The sequence below is a fragment of the Megalobrama amblycephala genome, linkage group LG5 (assembly GCF_018812025.1).
Source record: "Megalobrama amblycephala isolate DHTTF-2021 linkage group LG5, ASM1881202v1, whole genome shotgun sequence".
Classification (NCBI taxonomy): Eukaryota; Metazoa; Chordata; class Actinopteri; order Cypriniformes; family Xenocyprididae; genus Megalobrama; species Megalobrama amblycephala.
Window position 1 is genome coordinate 30670237 of NC_063048.1, and position 24116 is coordinate 30694352.

A 24116-nucleotide genomic window follows, 5' to 3' on the forward strand; every position below is an offset into this window, starting at 1 on the left:
GACGTTTTAGATTTTGTATATAGTTTTTTTTTTTTAATTATTTTAATGATGATAATTTTGGGCAAACAGTGGTTTGATATTCCTGAATGCTAGCTTTCACATTCTATGATTGAGTTTTACTGTTTACATTTTTCTAAAATGTAAACAACTTACCTCATATAGGCCCGGTTTCACAGACAGGGCTTAGCCTAAACCAGGATTAGGCCTTAGTTCAATTAGGATATTTAAGTAACGTTTATAAATGTTCACTAGAAGAAAAGAAAAAAAAAACATTACTGGTGTGCATCTTGAGACAAAACAATGGCACTGACCTATTTTAAGATATGTTAGTACAAGTTACTTTCAGATAAAACAGCTCAAACATGCATTTTAGTCTGAGACTAGCTTAAGGCTTGTCTGTGAATCCAGGGGATAGAGTGACAAAACCTTTATTTTTTAATAAAAATATGACGAATGTTAAGTCCAAGTACTTTTTTACGCCTAAGTTTTAACAAAATGCAACACTAAAGATGACATTTTTGTTAGTATAAAGACTAACAAAGCTAGTTTTAATACAGTTTAATTCACAGCATTATTTTTTTTAAATAAGGCAGCAAACATTGAAGATAGGACTTCCAGTTTAAGTTGAACAGATGCTTACATTTAAACGTATACAACATATTATAACAAAATATAAAGTAAACGTTTTTACATCACAATAAATTGAAAATGTAATCGATTTCTTCATGCAGATGCAGGTCTTTTATTATGAAATGTTTTTAAACGACGACCAGGAAGTACGTCATTACAGAGCGTTGATTTCACGTTCACATTGGATTGCTTTTAAAATGTTTAATAAAAAGCCGCGCAGAAATTTCAGGCAAAGGAAAAATGAATCCAGCGATGAAGATGAGAATGAAAAGCTCGGCGGTGTTGACCGTGGAAAGGAAACGGAGAAAGCAGATTCAAAAGCAGATTTGCCGCGAGGAGGGATTTCAAAGGCTCGCGAGTGTGACTCCAGTGATGCAGAGGAGCCTTCAGTCACTGCACTCCAGTCAAAGAGCAAAACACTCAGCTTCTTTGACGATAAAGACGGTTAGTATTTTACTATAGCCAGTCATATGCTCTTATATTGTAAATAGATTCATTTTAACGAAGAAACCTGACTCTTACAGCCACTGAGGGAAGTTTTAAAGTGAAACGGTCCGTCAACAGAGAAGTTGTGTTCCAGGCGCGGAAAAAAGAGGATTCTCCTGTACCGTTACAGAGCGGACAAGGTGCGCCTGTAACTGAAATAACTGCTGTTCACCTGTCAGTGAATGTTAAGGTCCATAACACTTCATATGTTTTCAGTTAAGAAGAATAAGGATGTCAGTGTGCAGTCTGACAGTGATGCTGATGCCTCTGATGAAGACATTCCTCCTGACAGTGATAATGATGATGAAGAAAGCTCTTCCACCATGTCAAGTTCATCTGGTTCTTCAAAACCACATAGAGGTTCTGTCTTCAACTAAATCATTTGCCTCAATAACCATTAACCCTCTGGTATTCTTAAATTAGGGGTCACATTGGTGGTCAAAACAGACTGAATACAATAAGCATAACATTTTTTAGGGAAATTAAAGGGTTAGTTCACCCAAAAATGAAAATTCTGTCATTTATTACTCACTCTCATGCCGTTCCACACCTGTAAGACCTTCGTTAATCTTCGGAACACAAATTAAGATATTTTTGTTGAAATCCGATGGCTCTGTGAGGCCTCCATAGCCAGCAATGACATTTCCTCTCTCGAGATCCATAAAGGTAGTAAAAGCATATTTAAATCAGTTCATGTGAGTACAGTGGTTCAATATTAATATTATAAAGCGACGAGAATATTTTTGGTGCGCCAAAAAAAACAAATAACGACTTATATAGTGATGGCCGATTTCAAAACACTGCTTCAGGAAGCTCGGAGCACCAAAGTCACTTGATTTTAGCAGTTTGACGCGATCCGAATCATGATTCGACACAAAATATTCATAACGCTCTGAAGCTTAATGAAGCAGTGTTTTGAAATCGGCCATCACTATATAAGTCGTTATGTTTTTTTGCCGCACCAAAAATATTCTCGTCAGAAATGTCATTGCTGGTTATGGAAGCCTCACTGAGCCATCAGATTTAGACAAAAATATCTTAATTTGTGTTCTGAAGATGAACGAAGATCTTACGGGTGTGGAACAGCATGAGGGTGAGTAATAAATGACATTATTTTCATTTTTGGGTGAACTAACCCTTTAATGTACTAAATTTTGTTTTAATACTATTTATTCTTTAATATTTTTTATTTTGAGGTGATCTCATGGTACCTCTGAATTATGCACCATTTATTTCTGTATAAAATATCTGTATACACTGTATTAATTGGAAATAGGAAACTTTTTTTTTTTTTCCCATTAATTTCCTATGGTGGCCATTTAAGGACCATTTAGCCCCAAAAATATTTCAGTGTTTATATAGTAAAGTCACAAATTTTTGTACCATGCCAATGAAGTAAAAAATTTAAAGTCACCATCACTTTAACCCTGCTTTAACACTTAAGTGTGATTGTTAATATCATTATTTGTCAAATCCTGCAGTCATCATTCCTGATGCTAAAAAGATTCGTGCTGCCAAAGAGAAAAGGAGAAATGCCAGAGCCCAGAAAGATTACATCTCACTGGATTCACCCCAAACTCCCGGAAGCCTACAGGAAGAAGATCCGAGCAACGAAGAACAAGACAGTGACAATGAGCTGGACGATCATGAGCGCAGAATCGAGTTTGCACCCAAACCCAAGACTCTGAGAGAGCGAATGGCTGAGAAGATGGGTGAGAAACTTGTACTACTTGTGTATATTAAAACACTAAAGTAGTTGGGAGATAGATGGCATGTTCTGCTTCTGTGTTCTGTAGGAAGTGATAGTGACGAGAGTTTTTCTGATAGTCAGGAGGAGGAAGACCAGCAGATGTGGGAAGAGCAACAGATTGACAAAGGAGTCAAAAGACACCAAGTGAGACCCGCTGAATAGATCTCCTTGAGCCATTTTGGATAATATTTAACTTAACTTTAACTTGCTTTTTATTATACACCGCTCCCATAGTGTTTCAAGGACCTTTCCTTGTATTCTCAGAAGGAATGGCAGGCTCCTAGACCAGTCCGACAGAAGAAAATGGACATCCCTGAAACGCTACCACCAGTCAGTATTGATGTCATTAAGAAGAGGATCATTGGAAAGTAAGCTGCAGTAATGCATTCATCTAAAAAACAATTTAATGGATAATAAATAATTAAAATACAAATATTAACTATATACACTACTGTTTGCTTTTTATTGATTACATGTAATTCCCACAATGGCAGTAAATTATTCATAATTCATTGATTCTCCCACTACTTCTTTTTTTATCTTTTAAATCACTGGATTTACAGAAATCATTTCACTTTTAAAAAGTGTTTTCTTAACATTGCATATCTAGTCAACTCCTGACGAACACATTAATTATTATTTGAATTATCACTCACTGAATCATTTAACCATGTATTAGTGTCCTTGGAAGGCTTTTGTCTTTTAAACACAATAAAATGTACAAATTCAAGTCATTTCATATTTACGTGCAGTCCAGGGATTCCCCAACTTTTTTGCCAGCTGAACCTCCTGAGATATTAAGTTAATAAGTTGGACCAATAATAGATAATAATAATAATAATAATAATAATAAAATGAAATTGTGGTTCTCTGATGTTGGTTTATGGTCTCATGAAATGCAGGTAAACAGATAAAATATATATTTTTATCTTTTTTAGTAAGTGTCTTTTCATTAAACTCATGAACCCTCTGCAGTTCCTTTCACAAACCCCAGTCTGGGAAACCCTGACTTAATGCAATATTTAATACACTTCATGTTGTTGATAAATGGAATGTATTTTCTTTTTCTTTGTATTTTTATATTAACCCTTGTGCATCAATTAAAAAAAGTTACACATAGGCCCATAGCGGACAAATGTGTCCATGTCAAAAAACTGCCATAATAATTTGAAGCTTGGGAGCACAAACTTAAGTTTGGTCTCATTTTAAAGAAGACCCTTGGCAGATTATAGATGAAGAAAAATAAAAAGTGAAGCCAAAAAACGTTATGAAGGTTTAAGTTTATGAAAATTATATTATATAAAATATATATTTTATGAAACATGTTGAACTCTAAAACTGCTAGAAAATCAAAGCCATAAATCTAAACAAGTTGTGTTACAAATTTGAGGCTGATATCTCAAAAAATTTGTTTTCAGTAAGATTTTGTTTGGGTGCAGTACCAAATTTTCCCCATTAGATGCCAGCAAAGCTCCGCTGGTACACACAGTGGTTGAATTTGTGATTTGCATTGCAGTAGGTCTTCTATCTCAAATATTACAAGCACGCACACACACACACACACATTTTTTTTATAACACACATCCATACCAACACACCCGCACAATTATAGCTGCATAATTTATCCAATTGGCTCTATAATATACAGAAGCAGAAATCATGAATAAAGTGAGTATTTGCTTTATGGGCCAAACTTGGCACCATCTAATAAAAAAAATAGTAAACAATATAATTTTGAAGCCTTGCCAACAGAATGAAAGCCTATTAACAAAGATTGTAACATTTTATAATTAAATGGCCCCTGGATTAAAAAAAGCAGTTTCAGTGGGGAATTTTTGGGCCCTTAAGGCCAAAACATAAGGCCCCGAGAGGAACAATTTTTTTGTACCTAGTGCAAAAGAGATTTTTTTTTTTTAAAGGAAATGGGGGTGAAATAGTAAAATTCCAATAAAAATACACACCTGACCCTAAATTTATGCAGTTGGCATTAACATAGGCAAAAAAAACAACTGAAAAAGACAAAAATGTCCATAAGGTCGCACAAGGGTTAATATGATACAAGATTATCCTATTCAAATCAATGCGATTAATGAGTTTGGTCAAAAGTAATCAAAAAGTAGTCAGATTACATTACCTTAAATGTGTAATGTAGTGGATTACTAACTACAATTTCTTTCATGTAATTTGGAATCTTTAAGTATTACAATTTGTAAGTAATCTATCCAGCTCTGTATATATATACATGTATAAAACTTATATTAAAAAAAAATCTCACTGCAGATTGGATTCGCTGAGGGAGGTGCACAGGGCGCGGGAGGCAGAGCTGAGGAGGATGCAGCTGGATGTGGAAATGGCCAAGAGCTCTTTAGAGAGCCTCGAAAACCACCCTGCAGATGAGCAGCTCCGGTTCTACCGTACCATGAACGTGTTCTCACAGAACCTACTGGAATGCCTGTCTGAGAAGGTAGAAAATAGTTGATCTTTGCTAAAGTATGTATGTAATACTGTATAATTATATTAGGACTGGAACTAATGATTATTTTTCCCACCGGTTAATCTATTATTATCTGAGTAGTTGACTAATCCATTGGTTATTTTACCGATATAAATAACCAATCATTTACCAATAAATAATAACTGTAGCTAATCTATGTATGAACTTTTACGTAATGATACTATTTATGACAAAAGATAAGGTTTATGCAGTGTAAGCCTAATTAAGAAAGGGGTTTACTATGGCTGCATTTACAGTCGCATACAACCGCATTCAAACTAACTGTAGTGACAGTATCAAACATGGCAGTGTCTACAAAACAGTGAAGTTTTACCACAATTGAAAAAAAAAGCGCATAATTAAATAAATTAGACCAATCGAGGCGCAATTTCATCCATTAGATATTCTAAATAGCCAACAACAGCGTTAAATGGAACTGACAACCGTATTCTAGTGCTGTGTAAAAATTCACTGTAATAGTCCAAATACTTACGCTGCCGTTTTGAGGAAGGAGGTACAGTTGTTAGTCACATATTTTGTGCTTAATACGGCTGCGCTCAAACGTACACTCTGAAACTGGTTGCAAAGCATTTAATGCTGCTGTTGGTTATTTAAAATATCTAATTGATTAACCTGGGATTGTATACCATTTTAGTTTAAAAAAAAAAAAGTTTGTTTAAAAATTCACACTTTAGATTAGGCTGTTTTTGTAATAGCTGATTTTCAATATGACGAATACCTGCTGATATAGATGTTTATTTTCTTACACACAGGCATAGAAAACATGCTAGTTGGCAGTCAGTTGTCATTTTTGTGGTTTGTTCAAGCGTAGCAGTTTTGCTCAGATGCTGCCAACACGAGGCAACAACACAATCGGCTTTTGTCACCTCTAGTTCTCTGACGTTGACTTGTTGTGTCACAGCCTAAAGTAGATTGTTTTATTTTTCAGATGGCTTTGATAAACTCTGTTGAGCTGGACGTGCACAGTCTCTATATTGACCAGGCGGAGGCGCTGGTGAGTCAGAGAAGAGAAGCAGTACGGGAGGAGTCCTCACAGATTCAGAAATTAACCTGTAAGACGACTACTGAATACAGCCTTGTAGTTTCATAGAAAGAATATTTTGTAGAGGAGGCTAATGCCCTCTCATATGATTATAATGATCATAACTTCCATGCAATCATTCATATAATATTGTGTACTGTGGATGTCTCATAGATAACACTGATTCACACAGCAATGGTGACGTAACCGGAGGCTCTAGCCCAACTCAGCAGAGGTGAGATGGATTATTATGTATACACTTTCACCATTACTGAATGTTATTGCTGTAAATACTGGAAACACTCAGCCTGACATTACGAGTCTTTATAGATTACAGCCTGTGGAGGCTTTCTGAGATGCTTATAATCTTTAAATTACAGCTGTCAAAGTCATTTATCATTGGTTTTTCTATTCTCTCTGTGTTTTCATGTCTAAGCTTGTCTTATGAAGACATTGGGTGCGTACCGTGTGACTGGGAACCAACAGCAGAGCAGGAGGCGGAGCTACAAAGTAAAAGAGGTGGGAGTAGTTTTATGGAAGCACAAGTAAAATAATTTTTAAAGTCACTATGAAATGAAAATCGACAATTCTTTTTCTTATGGAATATTGCAGTTTTTATTATAAGAGATCTATCCACGCACTTCATTATTTTTTTCTAAATTCATGTGCCCTTGTAATCTTTAATCATAAGTACATGGAAATGCGCTCTGTCAACAGATGTTGCAGGGACAAAGATAACGGTGTGCTAAGCAAAGTTTCTTACATCTCTTTGTGTTTTCTGTTCTTAAACCCGTCTCCCTCAATGAAACTTAAAAGAAGGATCTGTCTCTTGATAATTTTGCTATCAAATAAGTTCTCTTCTCAGCTCACTCGGGGTACAGCTGCGCTTACCTGCAGTTGTGAATGCAGTGACGGACAGCTGTCTTTATCCTCATTCGACTGGAGTTTGGATTTCATGTGATTTCATGGTGGTCATATTTATAACTCAGTTTCACCCGACATTGTTTCCACACGACACGTTGATGCATTGATCAAAAGTAATTCCATTTTGTAAGGTCATTTAGTAAAATGATTTTGGTCAAAGTAATTCCAAACTTCACTGCACCTAGAGACAGACGCTCTACATTTAACTTGTTAACAAGCTCCACAACGCTGCCTAGTGCATTTAGTTATAATTGTGAGTTTCAGTTTGCGTGCTTAGACTTTCACTGCATTTACGGCCAGCAAAGCAACATTTATCAAAAATCGAATAGTATTTTTATTTTTCGAATAATAATTACAGGTCGAGTATTTGACTATTTGTGCACACCCCTAGTTTCATGCTGACTTTAAACAGTGGCATCAGAGCCTAGAAATGCTTTGAGAATCCAAAGATCACATACAGTACTTGTGTTTAAAGTCCATATGGAATATGCACTGCATCTATAACTTTAATTCAATTTCAGATGATTTACTGAAGAAGGCTCAGGAAGTGTTTGCAGATGTTCAGACAGACTTCTGGGACGTGAAGAAAATCCTCTTCAGATTTGATGAGTGGCGCATCTCCTTTAAAGACTCTTACAGTAATGCCTACATTGGCCTATGCCTCCCTAAGCTCCTGGCACCCCTGATCCGACACCAGCTCATTGGCTGGAATCCACTTCAGGTGATTTATGGTTATTCATTGTTATTTTGACATTCCATCTGATAATTTTGTGCTACATTCAAAATGAGCTGGAAACCAAAATTTGCTGCGTTTGGATCTGAAACGCCACATTTTAGAGGCTTGGCTTCCATCCATCTGGATCTGTGGATCAGGACAAAAACAGCATTTGACAGTAATTATGAGTAGCAATTAAGTATGCTTATTGTCAAATATTACAAATACTGCATTTTTACAGCTTAAGTACACCACATATCACACGTCTGATGTGTAATTTTTAGGGCTGCCCCCGACTAAAGATTTTTCTAGTCAACTATTAGTCGTTCATTTAAGCCATTAGTCATCTAATCGCATGTTTATATTAATTTAATTAAGGATAATACTAAACCGTAATGAGTATTTTATATATTTATAGGCGTAATATAGCCTATTCCACGCTCAAGTGCACATATAAAGCTTGCCGCAAAGAAATGACAAAAGTAATGTGTCAATAGCAAGGAGACATTTTAATTATTTATTAATAAACTAGTGTTTTCTGAGTCAGCGTCGACTGCAAAGATTAATTTGACAATGCTGCCTCGCCATCTCCACAGTTTTCATACAGATTACATAAGCAGATTGAATTTATTTTTGACTTTAATTGGTTTGTTTAAAAGTAGACATTTCCAGCATTCTATAGATATATTGTATGTATATTGTATATATTCATGTATGTGATCCAAGTAGCCTGTACACTGAGTTTCAGTTCATTTTTGTGACATGCTCCAGTTCAGGGAGACTGAGACAGCAGAAAGCTTTATTTTACAAATCCACAATGTTTTGTTGTTATTGTGAGTTTACACAGATAAAAGTAGACACTTTACAGTTTCGAATGAACCTGTACAGTATCTGTATGACCAAAAATGACAGCGTATTTTAAGTTGTTTTTGCTGTTGTCATGCAAATGATCACACTGGTGCCTCCATGTCATGCAATAAGCATGCTATACTCTTGCTTCCAGAGAGTGAGCAGCCATGAAAGTTGCTACTTACATGTTTCAAATGATAAGCCATATTTGAAGTCTAACATTTGGATTTCCTGCTCAACATACTGTAATTACCATAAGGACCCGTCGTTAACGATCTGTTCCTCACGGACTGTGTGACTATATATGTCTGTCATTGTTGTCTTGCCACTTATATTATACCTAATAGATGGATATACTAACATGTATTTCACAGCATGTTATTTATTTTTTGTCGTGTAGGCAGAAGGTGACGACTTTGAGGCATTGCCGTGGTATTCTGCTGTTGAGAGATTCTGTCACGGTCAGGGTTTTGAGGAATCTGAGAACATGGATAAGACGACACTGCCCACCATAATTGAGAAGACGATACTCTCTAAAGTTCAAGGTGACTCGTATGCACATAATTACGCTAACAGGTTTATAAGGCCTACCAGTCGCTGCATTATATATTGACTTTGGGAACAGAATATTTCAGAGAATAATTTAATATCACGATTTGATTGTAATTTACTATTAAACGGGTACTTTACCACTAGACTTTTAATAAAACTTGCCTGCCTATACAGTAGATGGGTGAAAGAAAATTGAAATTGTTGCTACCTGACTAGAGAAAAGAGAGAAAAAAGGCTGTTCTTCATTTTTGCCAAATAGGAAGGAAAACTTCAACACCTATAATGCACTGGGCATGTTGCTGTCCAAGGCCAGTCCCATCAGTCTGCTATGGATACGCTTACCAGAGTCAAATATAGCATGCGTTAGTAGGAAATACTTCTTGGCAAACTTTTAGTCATAATGGTGTTGATTTGTTCCCAGGAGCAAGAATTCAAAGAGTAACCATTTTGCGAGAGTAAGTGACTTCCGGTTTCCAGTGAGTGTTGTAGACAGCAGCTAAAGGCTGCAAAGAAAACGCTGTAACAGAAACTTTGGGGAAAAAAAAAAAAAAAAACTCAAACTGGATGACCATGACCAAACGGAGAGGAAAACTGAAAGAAACCGCCGTTCTGTCTGTTCCACCCAAAGCAAAACATTGTTGTGTACAAGAAATCCGTTGCCATAATGTTCCATTTCTACTAGAATGCTGTTTAATACGGAAGAGGATTAGGGCCAAGCAATAATAAAAAAATAAAACCATCACGAGATTAAAGTTGTTAAATTTAGAGAAAAAACTTGTTAAATTTAGAGAAAAAAGTCTAAATAAAATGTTGAGAATAAACTCGTTAAATTACGAGAAAAAACTCGTTAAATTTCGAGAAAAATGTTGAGAATAAACTCATTAAATTATGAGAAAAAAGTCGTTAAATTACTAATTTGTTCTCATAATTTAATGACTTTTTTCTTGTAATTTAATGAGTTTATTCTCATAATTTAATGAGTTTATTCTCAACATTTTATATAGACTTTTTTTCTCAAAATGTAACGACTTTTTTCTCATAATTTAACGAATTTGTTCTCGTAATTTAACAACTTTTTTCTCGTAATTTAATGACTTTATTCTCAACATTTTATCTCGACTTTTTTCTCAACATTTTATCTCGACTTTTTTCTCAAATTTGACGAGTTTTTTCACGTAATTTAACAAGTTTATTCTCAACATTTTATCTTGACTTTTTTCTTGAAATTTAACGAGTTTTTTCTTGTAATTTAATGAGTTTATTCTCAACATTTTTTTTCGACTTTTTTCTCTAAATTTAACAAGTTTTCTCTCAAAATTTAACAACTTTAATCTCGAGATGGTTTTATTTTTTTATTATTGCTTGGCCCTAATCCTCTTCCGTAGTATAAAGATTAGATATAGAACGATACAATTTTCAGTGATTAAACCCTTACCCTTTCAATAACTGTTCTGTTAATAATCCTCTGTCGATCTGACTGTCCGTGGGCGGGGATACAAAAATGCGGAAGCATAATCTGTATTTGTCACGAAAGCCCCATGTCATCCTGTGAACTTTTGCTGACAAATAAACATGAAGTTGCACTCTACGCATATCAGAATGTCTTGCTGTCAGTGCAGCATTCGTTCGGAAGTTCAGAACTAATTATCTTATTAAAATGTTGCTTGTTTTTGGGCAGGTTTTGTGGAGCTGGTCTGGGACCCTGTGTCTACGCAGCAGTCTCAAACCCTCACGACACTGTGCAAGAGAATACAGGATGATTATTCTGTATTTGATGGTGAACAAAGCAAACCTGTCAAGGTATCTGTCAAAACTCTGTTTGGATCAAAACAAATGTAACTTTATGGATAATGTCAGTAAGTATAATGAACCTGTGATTTCATCCTACAGGCCTTTGTAGAAGCAGTTATTCAGAGGTTAAGGAGTGCAGTAGACAATGACGTCTTTGTCCCATTGTACCCAAAAAAGTAAGTTTTATCTTGATTTGTTTTTAATATTTTTATTTGATCATCATAATTTAAAAGGTTATTTTGCAAGATTGCATCTGGATGTTTGTGTCTGAAAGACATTGTGCTTTTTGTGTAAGGTTTTTAGAGGATAAGAGGTCACCACAGTTCCAGTTTCAGAACAAACAGTTTTGGTCAGCAGTGAAGGTGTGACATTTCACTTCTGGTTATGTTGTGACTGTACATTTCTGTACATTAATGTACACTATGTTCAAATGTTTGGGGCTGGTAAGAATTTATTTATTTATTTTTAGTTTTTAGAAGTCTCTTATTCTCACCAAGCCTGCAGTTTTGGAAATAATGAAATATTGTTACAATTTAAAATAATCTTTCTATTTCAACATATGTTAAAATGTAATTTATTCCTGTGATGACAAAGCTGAATGTTCAGCATCTTTACTCTAGTCTTCAGTGTCACATGATCCTTCATAAGTCATTGTAATATACTGATTTGGTGTTCAAGAAACATTTCATATTAACATTTCAAAAGAACAGGGTTTATTTAAAATAAAAATACTTATACAGTGTGTATTTACTGACCCCAAACAGTAAACCGAGTGGATTAAAACACTTAACTAAAGCAAACCTCTCTCTCTCTCTCTCTCTCTCTCTCTCTCTATATATATATATATATATATATATATATATATATATATATATATATATATATATATATATATATATATATATATATATATATATATAATAAAATTTATTTATTTATCTTTGCTTAATGTGTAATCTAATATTTAGATTAAAACGTTTCTTTGTGACATGCTGATTGTTTGTATATGAAATCTTTTTTGTTTTCAGTTGCTTGGTAACATGGCATTATGGGATGGTTTGATTCCTGAACTTGTTCTTAAAGAGCTGATGTTGGAGAAACTTCTTGGCCGTTACTTGATGATAATCATTCTTAATGAATCTGATCTGAAACACACCATCCAGAAATGCAAAAAGGTGCATATGCTTACAGTGTCTGTCTAATCTTATGGCTACTACTAAGGTAGTTATTAAACTAACTTTCATCTTTCTAAAAAGATTGCAGATGTTTTTCCAAACTCATGGTTTATTGAAGTGAACGCTGGATCGTCACTACCTCAGCTGCAGAACTTCAGCAAACATCTTCTTCAGACCGCTCATGCGATATTCAAGGACAACAAAGACTCCAGCAGCACACGGTATGTGATGTATAATAGCGTGTTCAGTCATTTACACTTATTTTTACTATATTTATGCTATTAAATACTAGGGATTTCTTAGTATTTTGAAGAAATACTCAATGACAAAATGAAAAGAAAAATAGTCTGCAGGTGCATTTTAAAATGTTTTAACTGATCATCTTGTACTTTCTGAGTATGAATTATCATATGCAGTAAAAGACAACAATACTGAAGCGCTGTAAAAGGTTTTGCCAAACTCAACGGACTGGCTTCTGTCCTGTATGATTTCATATGAGTCTCTTCAGACCTTAGAACTGTACATGATTTATGAGCTTCTACAACTTTTGACCTCCTAACTGAACTCCTTTCCACAAACTGATCATAGAAATAAAAACAGTATAAATAAAAATGAATAACAGTTTTGTTAATCTTAAGTGCAAACAAGAAGTGCAACCATAATCAAAGTATTCTCGCAATATTCAAAGTGCAAATAGAGACCCAAATTTTCTTCAAGCATGATACAGAGCTAAGAGATGGTTACAACTACACAGACCAGCCTAAGATAGCTTTCATTTTGGGAGATATTTGCATGCATCAGGTAGTCGCTTTCAGAATGCGGGCTATTGAAATTGCGATTGAATGCGTGCTTGCATTTTACTTTCGTGATTGCGCATACTCTGTGAATAGGAAGCGGTGGTGCTGAGCGCGCATTCTACAAGATAAGACATTTATCAGACGCTTAGGCTCTGCTCCGCCATGGTCTTATCAGTCATCTCGTCACTTACACTCATCATGTGATCAGTGAACTGATTCCTGCTGCACTACGTACGGCTTTGCAGCTCGTGTTGGATGAGCTGGATGGGACCATTATTCAACTGAATTAAATGGTTTTTATTTCTATAAAAACAAAACGACAGTGGAGGCATAATATAAACATAGCAATGGCATATTCTATCCTAATTTCACCTTCACACACCATCATGGCAATATTGCAAGACAACTTTTCACCTCGACGAGAAATCTCGTTACACCCTATTAAAAACTGATTAATGATTTGAAATATGAATTTGTAGTAAAATGTTTTATATTGTATAAGAGATCTAATACTATTTTCCTTTTTTTTTTTTTTAGAGCACTTTTATCTGATGTGCTGTTTATCCTCAAGAACATAAAGGCACACGACAGTATTAGGACCATAACAGAAAAATATCATTGTGAGGATCTGTTAAAAGCTCTCCAGTAGCAGCCATCTTGTGTCGACAGAAGGTTTTATATGTTTTTAAGTGGCAAAGTCAGTTTGATATGTATATGTATAGTGAATAAAATGTTTTATTTTGGCCCACCTTGGTTGGAACTGTCATTTACTTTCATTTGTTTTACTATTACACAATATAGTTATTTTTATGAAATGATATATGGTACTCATTTTACCCATTTATGCAGCCCACATATATTGGTCTCATGCCTCTGGAACACATATCCCAAAAGAGCTGTTTCCTGGGCTTTAAATAATCCTCGTCTTGGATCTAAAATGACTGGCTTAGACAAAGACGTGCCATTCAGAGTCACCATGAACAGTGATTTATCTTCCATGAATCTGATTCTTTTCAGAAGAACTCCTGTTGTGAAGTAAGTCGGCCTTCCAAGAAAATACTCTCGCAGATGTTTGAAACTGAGAAGCTATCCAGCCATCATTGTGACTGATGTTTCCCCAATTGCAAACCTGTTGTTCCACTTCATTTGAATCTGTACAGAGACCCATGATTCAGTGATGTAATTAGTGGTGTTAAATAGTTCTTGGATTTTTCTTGTTGGAGAAGCAATTTCACTCGGATGCAAGTCACAGTTGGGAAGAAAAGACTATTGCATCCTCCATTTCATGCCAACTTTAACAAATGGGCAAGAACACAGTCATTGATGCAGCAAGTTTTGCACGGGCAAGCATCACACAACCAGAAAATGCATAAGCCTGGTTATATTTTATAGGTTTTTTTATTTCTCAGTAGAGACTGAAGAGACTCAATAAATAGGTTTATTGTTTTGTTGTGGCTTGTTTTCCCTTGTGCATGTTTCAGTTTATGAGGATGACTCATGACATCATTACTGCTAAACCAAACAATGGCATTTTATTGAATGGATCCCCAGACAGCTTACATATTCAGAATGACTTTCTATTAAGCCAGTTTAAGTAAACACATGATAAAAATGTAGCTGCCGCTTGAATCGATTATGTTTGGCTATTGAGATCTTTAGCGTTTGGCACAGAACATTTTAGACATCCTATCTCTTGACTAGTACGTTGAGGTTTGTTTAATTTATCTATTTCTCTTTGATTCTACTGTTTTGTGAAATTATTCCATTACTGTCCCCATGTCAACCAGAAGCCTCTTGAGAAAGTGTATTTTGTCCACTATATGCAATAGTCTTGTGGAACTGCTCCACTCAAAGGAAAATATTGTTCATTCTGTGAAAAATTTACAATTCTATACTTTGACCCTCAAAGTGGGCTTTGTAAACTTAACAATAGGATTAAAAACCTAGCAGGAAAGCACTGCTTAAGGAGGAATACAAGTAGGAACAGAACTACAGTAGGGATCAGAAATCCTCACTGAAGTTTCATTTAGCCCTGGAAATAAACAAAAGGTACAACAAAACAAAGCATTCGGTAAAAACATAGGATGCTCTTTGTAACATTCTCAAATCATGCTTGATAACATGATCATCGGGTTTTGCTGTTGGGATGGATGTGTTCCTGGTGCCGGTGAAACAGGAAGTGGAATTGGTGTGTGATGAAAGGCTAACCTCATTTGTCTTGTATTTAATAATAGTGCTCTATTGAGTCTGTTCAAAGTGATCAGAGTCATGCGATTATATCACAAGTTTTTTTTTTTTCCCCAAAGCTTTGAAGTGCTGAATCACATCTGACAGCAGAATCAATATGATCAGGAGTCCTAGATAATTTGATGTGTGTCGTCATTCTGTATGAGGTTCTGCTAAATGATACATCACGTGAGCTCTATACACCAGCCACATGACAGAGGAGATCTCAATTGTTTTATACAGACACAGGGGTTGTGTTTGTTGTCTTCTCTATTAACTCTCAGTTACAGTTCTGGAGTTCATCTGAAAGTCTCGGATCTCAGTATATGATCAGATATCAAATCAACAATATAGCAAATGTAGATTTTCCACTCATTTGTTCAATCAAATTCTCTCTGGAGTGAAAATAGCCCGCCCCCCCAATACCACGCTCCTTGAATTAGCAAAATCAAGTTATTTGTTATTTATAAGGATGCATTAAATTGATCAAAAGTGACAATGAAGACATTTGTTACAAAAGATTTCTATTTAAAATAAATACTGTTCTTTAGAATTTTCTATTCATCAAAGAACAAATATTAAGCAGCCCAACAATGATTTTCAACACTGATAAGAAATGTTTTTGAGCACCAAATCAGCATAATATCTGAAGGATCATGTGACACTGAAGACTGGAGTAATGATTGCCATCACTGGAATAAATGAATTAAAATATATATATATATATATATATATATATATATATATATATATATATATATATATATATATATATATATATATATATATATATATATGTGTGTGTGTGTGTATGTGTGTGTATATATATATATTATATATATATATATATATATACACACACATACACACATATATACATACACACATATATATATATATATATATATATATATATATATATATATATATATATATATATATATATATATATATATATATATATATATATTATTGTAATAATATTTCACAATATTACAGATTTTCAATCAAAAACAATGCAGCCTTGGTGAACATAAGAGACTCCTTTCATCCTGCTCAATAGGAAATACATGATGACAGGAAAGGAAATTTTGGAATCTAAAGTTGCTCTATAATAAACTAACCTAAAATGGTCCTGAATTATACCTCCTTATCGCAAAAAAAGATCATTAATTTTTCAAGTTTAGGTTGGCAGTTCAAAAAGCTCTGATCCAGGATTTGCAGTGGCATGAATGTTAGATGCCAAAAATGGATGTACACTAGCGATCAAATGGTCTGAAAACCTCATGAAAAGTAGATCTGGGACAAAGGCTAGGATTTGGCAGGCATTCTCAAATTGAATTAGGTGTTCGTTTTAAGATCCAAGTATTTATGTTCTTCTAGACGGGGGTCTCATAAAACTACAATATTCTTTTCCTTTTGTCTTCCTTCCCTCAGGCGGAGGCATTCGATCCTTGTTGTGCCTTTCTTGATTCATTCATGTACTTTTGGTTACACAAAATACCTACAGAGGTTATCCCAGGGGTAGGGTTTGATGGGGATTCAAATTTTCCGGTCTCGGTCAGGAGGGGGTGGTAATCCTTCCTAATGACTTAAACAGACACAGAGTTCAACTTCTGTGAAAACAAAGACTGAACATTTGAATGGGAGTCGCTGAATACATTTATTTTGCCTCATCCTGAACTTTTGCTTTGCTATCAAATTTCTCCATCTTATGAGTCACAAGGATGAATTATATCAACAGCTCTATTTCTACACTTTATACACACACAGGAATAGCCTTTTGCGTCAGTTCTGAAGAGATGACTCAAAAAGAATCCATTAAGCACGTCACAGCAAACAGGACATTTAAAGTGGACCTATTATGCCACTTTTACAAGATGTAAGTCTCAGGCGTCCCCAGAATGTGTCTGTGAAGTTTCAGCTCAAAATACCCCACAGATCATTTATTATACAATGTTGTAAATGCCCGTTTTTGAGTGGAAGGAAAAACGTGCTGTTCGTGCATTTGTCTTTAAATGCAAATGAGCTGCTGCTCCCCGCCACGCCTTCCAGAAGAGGGCAGAGTCTGTATAACTCCTGAATCGAATAATCTGCCAAAATAACAAAATATCTGTTTGGTTTTGATTATCATCACTATCACAGTCACGCTCATGTGACATTGCAGTTCTTCGTTAACATTAAAGTTATTATTTGCATGCGTTTAATCAGTTTAAACTTCTGATATATGGTTTTCTGAGCACACGCATCTGAAGCACGTGTGCGTCCGGTGAGTACTAAACTGATTTCTCTTACACATTTTATTGCACTGTAACTGTCAAATACACACAAGGTTATGACAAAAACACAAACTTTACAAACACAGTCGGTTATGTCTGTGGACGTAAAAAAGCAGGGAACGAAATAATGTGTCAGATCTGATTATTAAGGTACAGCAGCGTAATATACAGTACTTACTGCTGTATATGCTGTGAACATGAATCAAACAACAAAAGAAATAGAAAATCACTCACTGCTCTTAATTAAATAACCTTAGTAGCTTTAATAAGAATACATTTCTTACTTGAATGCTTACTTGATAGTGTACAGCTCACTAAGGGGAGAAGCTAAGCTACTAGGGCCATTCGTCTGCAGTCATGGGCGGGGCTTCTGGAACCGCTTGTTTGGAGAGACTGTTTATGATTTATGGGGATTATAAAAAAAAAAAGGAGTGGGTGGATTTTTACCATTATAGGCTGCTTGTTTACACACACATCTGTATTCAAACACCTTATAAAAGTGAATTTTGCATAATAGGTCCACTTTAAGAGTAAACAAATCAACAGATATTTTAGTACACAAAAAAATGATTTTGCATTTTTATTAGGAGTAAAAAGTTGAATTAAAACATTTACTATGTTCCAAAGAGCATCATATTTCAAAAACTGTTTATTTGCAGGTTTAAAATAGATTGTGAATCCCAGCTCTTCAATGTGACTCCTGAACTCCACTCCACACTGAGGTAATATTTGTCTGCTAGCTTCACGGAGTCCATATTTTTTTGTGTCATGCACAAAAGGACATGATTAATTGTGTGTCTTCTGGCGAGGCTGTTGAACACGAGAGAGTTAAGGGCACTCAGGTCTAATGCACTCTGACTGTACTGTCAACTCCATGCTAACACACACTATCTGGAGGCAACCAGAGCAGGACTCCAAATGTCAAGCACTGTTAAAGTAACTCTAGACATAACCACATCTAGTGCTGCAGTCGTGCTCCCTGAATTCTAATCTGTTTGTTTTGATTAGCTATGTGTGTATATATTATATACTTATATACATATATATATACATATATACTCAGGTGCTGGTCATATAATTAGAATATCATCAAAAAGTTGATTTATTTCACTAATTCCATTCAAAAAGTTAAACTTGTATATTATATTCATTCATTACACACAGACTGATACATTTCAAATGTTTATTTCTTTTAATTTTGATGATTATAACTGACAACTAAGGAAAATCTCAAATTCAGTATCTCAGAAAATTAGAATATTGTGAAAAGGTTCAATATTGAAGACACCTGGTGCCACACTCTGATCAGCTAATTAACTCAAAATACCTGCAAAGGCCTTTAAATGGTCTCTCAGTCTAGTTCTGTAGGCTACACAATCATGGGGAAGACTGCTGACTTGACAGTTGTCCAAAAGACGACCATTGACACCTTGCACAAGGAAGGCAAGACACAAAAGGTCATTGCAAAAGAGGCTGGCTGTTCACAGAGCTCTGTCCAAGCACATTAATAGAGAGGCGAAGGGAAGGAAAAGATGTGGTAGAAAAAAAGTGTACAAGCAATAGGGATAACCGCACCCTGGAGAGGATTGTGAAACAAATCCCATTCAAAAGTGTGGGGGAGATTCACAAAGCGTGGACTGCAGCTGGAGTCAGTTCTTCAAGAACCACTACGCACAGACGTATACAAGACATGGGTTTCAGCTGTCACATTCCTTGTAAAGCCACTCTTGAACAACAGACAGCGTAAGAAGCGTCTCGCCTGTGCTAAAGACAAAAAGGACTGGACTGCTGCTGAGTGGTCCAAAGTTATGTTCTCTGATGAAAGTAAATTTTGCATTTCCTTTGGAAATAAGGGTCCCAGAGTCTGGAGGAAGAGAGGACAGGCACACAATCCACGTTGCTTGAGGTCCAGTGTAAAGTTTCCACAGTCAGTGATGGTTTGGGGTGCCATGTCATCTGCTGGTGTTGGTCCACTGTGTTTTCTGAGGTCCAAGGTCAACGCAGCCGTACACCAGGAAGTTTTAGAGCACTTCATGCTTCCTGCTGCTGACCAACTTTATGGAGATGCAGATTTCTTTTTCCAACAGGACTTGGCACCTGCACACAGTGCCAAAGCTACCAGTACCTGGGTTTAAGGACCATGGTATACCTGTTCTTAATTGGCCAGAAAACTCGCCTGACCTTAACCCCATAGAAAATCTATGGGGTATTGTGAAGAGGAAGATGCGATATGCCAGATCCAACAATGCAGAAGAGCTGAAGGCCACTATCAGAGCAACCTGGGCTCTCATAACACCTGAGCAGTGCCACAGACAAAGTAATGAATGCTGTACATGCTCATACTTTTCAGTTGGCCAAGATTTCTAAAAATCCTTTCTTTGTATTGGTCTTAAGTAATATTCTAATTTTCTGAGATACTGAATTTGGGATTTTCCTTAGTTGTCAGTTATAATCATCAAAATTAAAAGAAATAAACATTTGAAATATATCAGTCTGTGTGTAATGAATGAATATAATATACAAGTTTCACTTTTTGAATGGATTAAGTGAAATAAATCAACTTTTTGATGAAAGACAGCCAACTTTTTTTTAAGAAAACCATTACCAAGACATTTCATGTGAAAGCAAACATAGCCAGCAGCAAAAGTAGGAACTAGGGCATTTAAATGCTTGGGTAGGCATTGTTCAGGCAGCCTGTCTTGAGACCAGAATAGCATCATCTCCATGTACTCCATTGGCAGCATTTTTGTTTTTCACATTTTGTAATTTATTATTATTTAATCAGCATTGGTACTAACATTTGAATTATTAATAAATTAACTGATTATAATATATTCAGATTCGGAGGCCTGTTGCACGAAGAACATTTCAGTTGCAACCCAGTTAAGTTTGATATTAGTTTAAGCAAACTGGTTTTTCAGGCTCACTTTTCTTTTTTCTTTTTTTACTTTGTACATGGCTATCGTGCTCCAGAGCAGGTTAGAGATCATTGACCAAAACTGGAACTATCAGCTGTGAGCAAAGTGACAATAAAGCCACTTCTCCTTTATCTCTCAGTCCAAATTAAAGCAGTTTATAGTGAAAATTATAGAGACAAAATTGCCCATCTTTTCCTGCTAATTACTTATTATATTTATAACATATGAATTATAATTATGTACAGTCTGGCCTAAAATTAACACTCGCCAAATGCCAAAACGTCTTTGGTGAGTATATGAAATGGTGTCAATCATCAGTTGGCCGGTAACATTTTTATGAATTCTAACAATGCATGAACGTGAATAAGCGTGAACGACGCTCAGGACAGTTGACGGGTCAGTGTTGCATCTTCACGAAAGTCTAGCCTATTAAACTATTCAAGTGCAAGAAGATACAAAAGGGAACTCAATTAGTTTCTTGCATGTGGGAACATCCGAAGCACGCACACAGAAAGCCGTGTGAATACGGAGCTCTCTTTCTCATCTTCTTGCACTTGAAAGAACAAATTCACACAAAGTATCCTATTAAACGTAATCGGTTACGTATTAAAGGATTAGTTTACTTTCGAATGAAAATTACCCCATGATTTACTCACCCTCAAGCCATCCTAGGTGTATATAAATTTCTCCTTTCTGATGAACACAATCAGAGTTATATTAATAAATATATTGACGCATCCAAGCTTTATAATGGCAGTGAGATACCAACGAGTATAAAGAAACTGCATCCATCCATCATAAACATACTCCACATGGCTCCAGGGGGGTTAATAAAGGCCTTCTGAAGTTAATTGATGCATTTGTGTAAAAAAATATCCATATTTGCCTGCTGAATCATCACGTGACTCCAAACAACTGATTCGAAACAAAAGATTCATAAAGCTTCAAAGCAGTGTTTTGAAATCGTCCATTACTAGATATTGTTGAAAAGTCGTTATTTTGTTTTTTGATGCACAAAAAGTATTCTCGTCACTTTATAATATTAAGGTAGAACCACTGGAGTCACATGAACTGTTTTAAATATGTTTTAAGTACCTTTCTGGATCTTGAGAGGTTCGGTGACATTGCTGGCAATGCTGGCCTCACTGAGCCATTGGATTTCATCAAAAATATCTTAATTTGTGTTCCGAAGATGAACAAAGGTCTTACGGTTGTGGAACGACATGAGGGTGCGTAATAAATGGCATTATTTTCATTTTTGGGTGAACAAACCCTTTAAGCTTGAAATGTAAGAATGTAACATAATTTATGTTTATGTTTTGCATTACATCTTCTTAGAAGAATTAAAATGATATATAAGACTATAATCCACGCACTTGAACTGAATACTGTCGAATATCTTAGTGTATGGAATGTATCAATGTTTTTAATATAGTTTTTCCAGTGCTGAGCCATCAGGGGCTCTGTGTCAAATGCAGGCACACCCCATCAGCCCTGGTTTGTTGACTCTGGGCAGCAGGGCAGTAAAGGCCAGCACATGGGGCAGCTGAATGGCTGATGCTGAATTGTGCTGCTTCAGCAGAGCCTTATGCCTGTTGTTTCAACAGGAACACAAATGAGGGATGGGGTGTTGTTAAGGATGTGGTTTATACTTATATCCATTGAAAAGTTCTGGATCAAAATCAAAGATCAGTAACATTGTGAATCGCAAAGCTGGTAAGTCATAATGTTGTAATTACCCGTTTACTTGAATGCATTGGTGTTTTTCACTTCATGTGCATCATCAATATGGTTTTTGCTATAGATGTAATCTTTGGCTAGGAAAAGATTTCCTCATTATTTTTTTCCCAGAGATGCTCAACGTTACATAAAGCTTTTGAACAATCACACTAATCCAATCATCTCCATGAGTGAGTTTGGACTTCAGTAGCTCTGCAATCTGCTACATAATGTGCCTTCAGAATCTGTGGATCTCATCTGGCAGAGATCGGCTCCGTCTCTCTGCTTTTATTCGCTCACGTGGTCTCATGTGCTGTTGGAGAACTATTAACATGCCCATTAAATGCTTAATTACCTTCCCTGGGAAAAGAGTTTTTTTCAATCATGACATCTCCATTAAGTTTATTATGTTAGTGACAGTGTATTTCATTCGGTTGAGAATTGAAAATAGAAAACAGGCAAGACAACAATGTACAGAGCCCATTGTTTTCCATGGTATGTTTATAGCTGGTTGTCTCTGCTCGAACAGCTTTATTACCAGCCATTATCTAGTGAGGTTATCAACAGACATGTCACATGAGATATGTCAACGCTCGACTACTCTTTGATCATGCACTCTCGTGCAATATGGAAAAAGAACTATTAGTGCAACTACTAAATTCTCATGTTTTTCAGCATGTGGCACTTCATTGCTTAGAATGAAAATAATGTAAGCTGCAGCAAATCTAACACTTTTTAGTCACTTTCCTTATCTTTACATTGATTTAGATCAGATTTCAGACTGTTAATTAGTGATTTCAAAGCATTGCTTGATTTTAACCACAATTCCTTCCTGCCGTATTTATAATCGTACAAGCTGACTTTGATCATTTCGTGGATGGTGATGATGGAGTTGTTAGAAGATCAGACTGAGCGATCAAAAGCTCAGGTCTCAGTCACAGACAGACAGCTATAGTGCTTCCTATCAGATTAGAAGAAGATGGCCACATTGGGTGGGCAGGTCAAAGACTATCACAGGCTTTTATGGTCTATAAAAGCAACAGAAACCCAGCTTAATGAGTGTGCACAAAGGTCATGGGAATGCTCGTTGTTTATATAGACAAACTCAGCTTTAAACGCATTAAACCTGTTATTTTTGTCAAAAGCAAGCCAAAAGAATTTAGAAACTTAAGCCACACTTACAATATATGAATTTCATTGCATTCAATAACAACATTTCAAGTGGTAGCTGCAAACAAATAATGCTAGAACAAATTTTTCTGGTTCTAAAGTCTCACCAAGGCTGCATTTATCTGATCAAAACTACAGTAAAAACAGTAATATTGGGAAATATTATTTCAATTTAAAATAACTGTTTTCTACTTTAATATATTTTTAATGTAATTCATTCCTATGATGGCAAAGATGAATTTTCGGCATCATTACTCCAGTCTTCAGTCTTTTAGAAATCATTCTAATATGCTGTTCAAGACACATTTCTTATTATCATCAATGTCTCACACAGATGTCCTACAGGTAACCACAGATTTAGTTTATCACATTACCTGTGAACATGATCCAATAACATCTGACAACCAGAAAGTGTCCGAATACTTTGAAATTTGAACAGTATATCTATTGTTTTATTTTTGTGAAAAGTTTTGCTTTAAAAGTGTGTGCAAGTGCTGTCCGTCTTTAAAATAAATGCAACTTTGTATGATATTTTGTTATATATATTGCAAAGAAATCCATACATTATTAAGTGGCTTGTGTTTCCAAATATATTCTCT

At 35.5% G+C, this 24116-nt stretch overlaps 1 protein-coding gene and 1 long non-coding RNA gene across 7 annotated transcripts in view; one reads left to right on the forward strand and one right to left on the reverse strand.

The window, feature by feature from the left end:
* Nucleotides 1–746: 746 nt before the first annotated feature.
* gcfc2 (GC-rich sequence DNA-binding factor 2) lies at nucleotides 747–13953 on the forward strand. Of its 2 annotated transcripts, none has more exons than XM_048191801.1 (18): nucleotides 747–1074; nucleotides 1155–1256; nucleotides 1333–1476; nucleotides 2598–2828; nucleotides 2913–3010; nucleotides 3101–3234; nucleotides 5147–5330; nucleotides 6310–6433; nucleotides 6577–6637; nucleotides 6839–6921; nucleotides 7848–8047; nucleotides 9291–9435; nucleotides 11121–11242; nucleotides 11333–11409; nucleotides 11529–11595; nucleotides 12262–12408; nucleotides 12490–12629; nucleotides 13743–13953. In XM_048191801.1, the coding sequence occupies exons 1-18, from the start codon at nucleotides 753–755 to the stop codon at nucleotides 13852–13854; spliced, it is 2493 nt and encodes an 830-aa protein (XP_048047758.1). In that variant the 5' UTR covers nucleotides 747–752; the 3' UTR covers nucleotides 13855–13953. The 2 variants fall into 2 exon arrangements, with proteins under 2 accessions (XP_048047758.1, XP_048047759.1); XM_048191802.1 differs by having other exon boundaries at nucleotides 748–1074; nucleotides 3131–3234.
* The window catches only part of LOC125269073, a 40738-nt gene continuing 24674 nt past the window's right edge, over nucleotides 8053–24116 (reverse strand). For 4 of the 5 annotated variants that reach the window (XR_007185017.1, XR_007185018.1, XR_007185021.1 and 1 more), the window contains one exon: nucleotides 21800–23375. This is a non-coding gene — a long non-coding RNA (uncharacterized LOC125269073). Of the gene's footprint in view, nucleotides 8189–21799; nucleotides 23376–24116 lie in introns of those variants that run through there. The other variant, XR_007185020.1, reaches the window with a different exon arrangement.

Coding starts and splice junctions, on each gene's coding strand:
- gcfc2 (XM_048191801.1), top strand. CDS start 753: ATGTTTTTAAACGACGACCAGGAAGTACGTCATTACAGAGCGTTGATT. Junction 6,922..7,847: donor GGAGCTACAAAGTAAAAGAG/GTGGGAGTAGTT, acceptor ATTCAATTTCAG/ATGATTTACTGAAGAAGGCT. Junction 12,409..12,489: donor CCATCCAGAAATGCAAAAAG/GTGCATATGCTT, acceptor CTTTCTAAAAAG/ATTGCAGATGTTTTTCCAAA.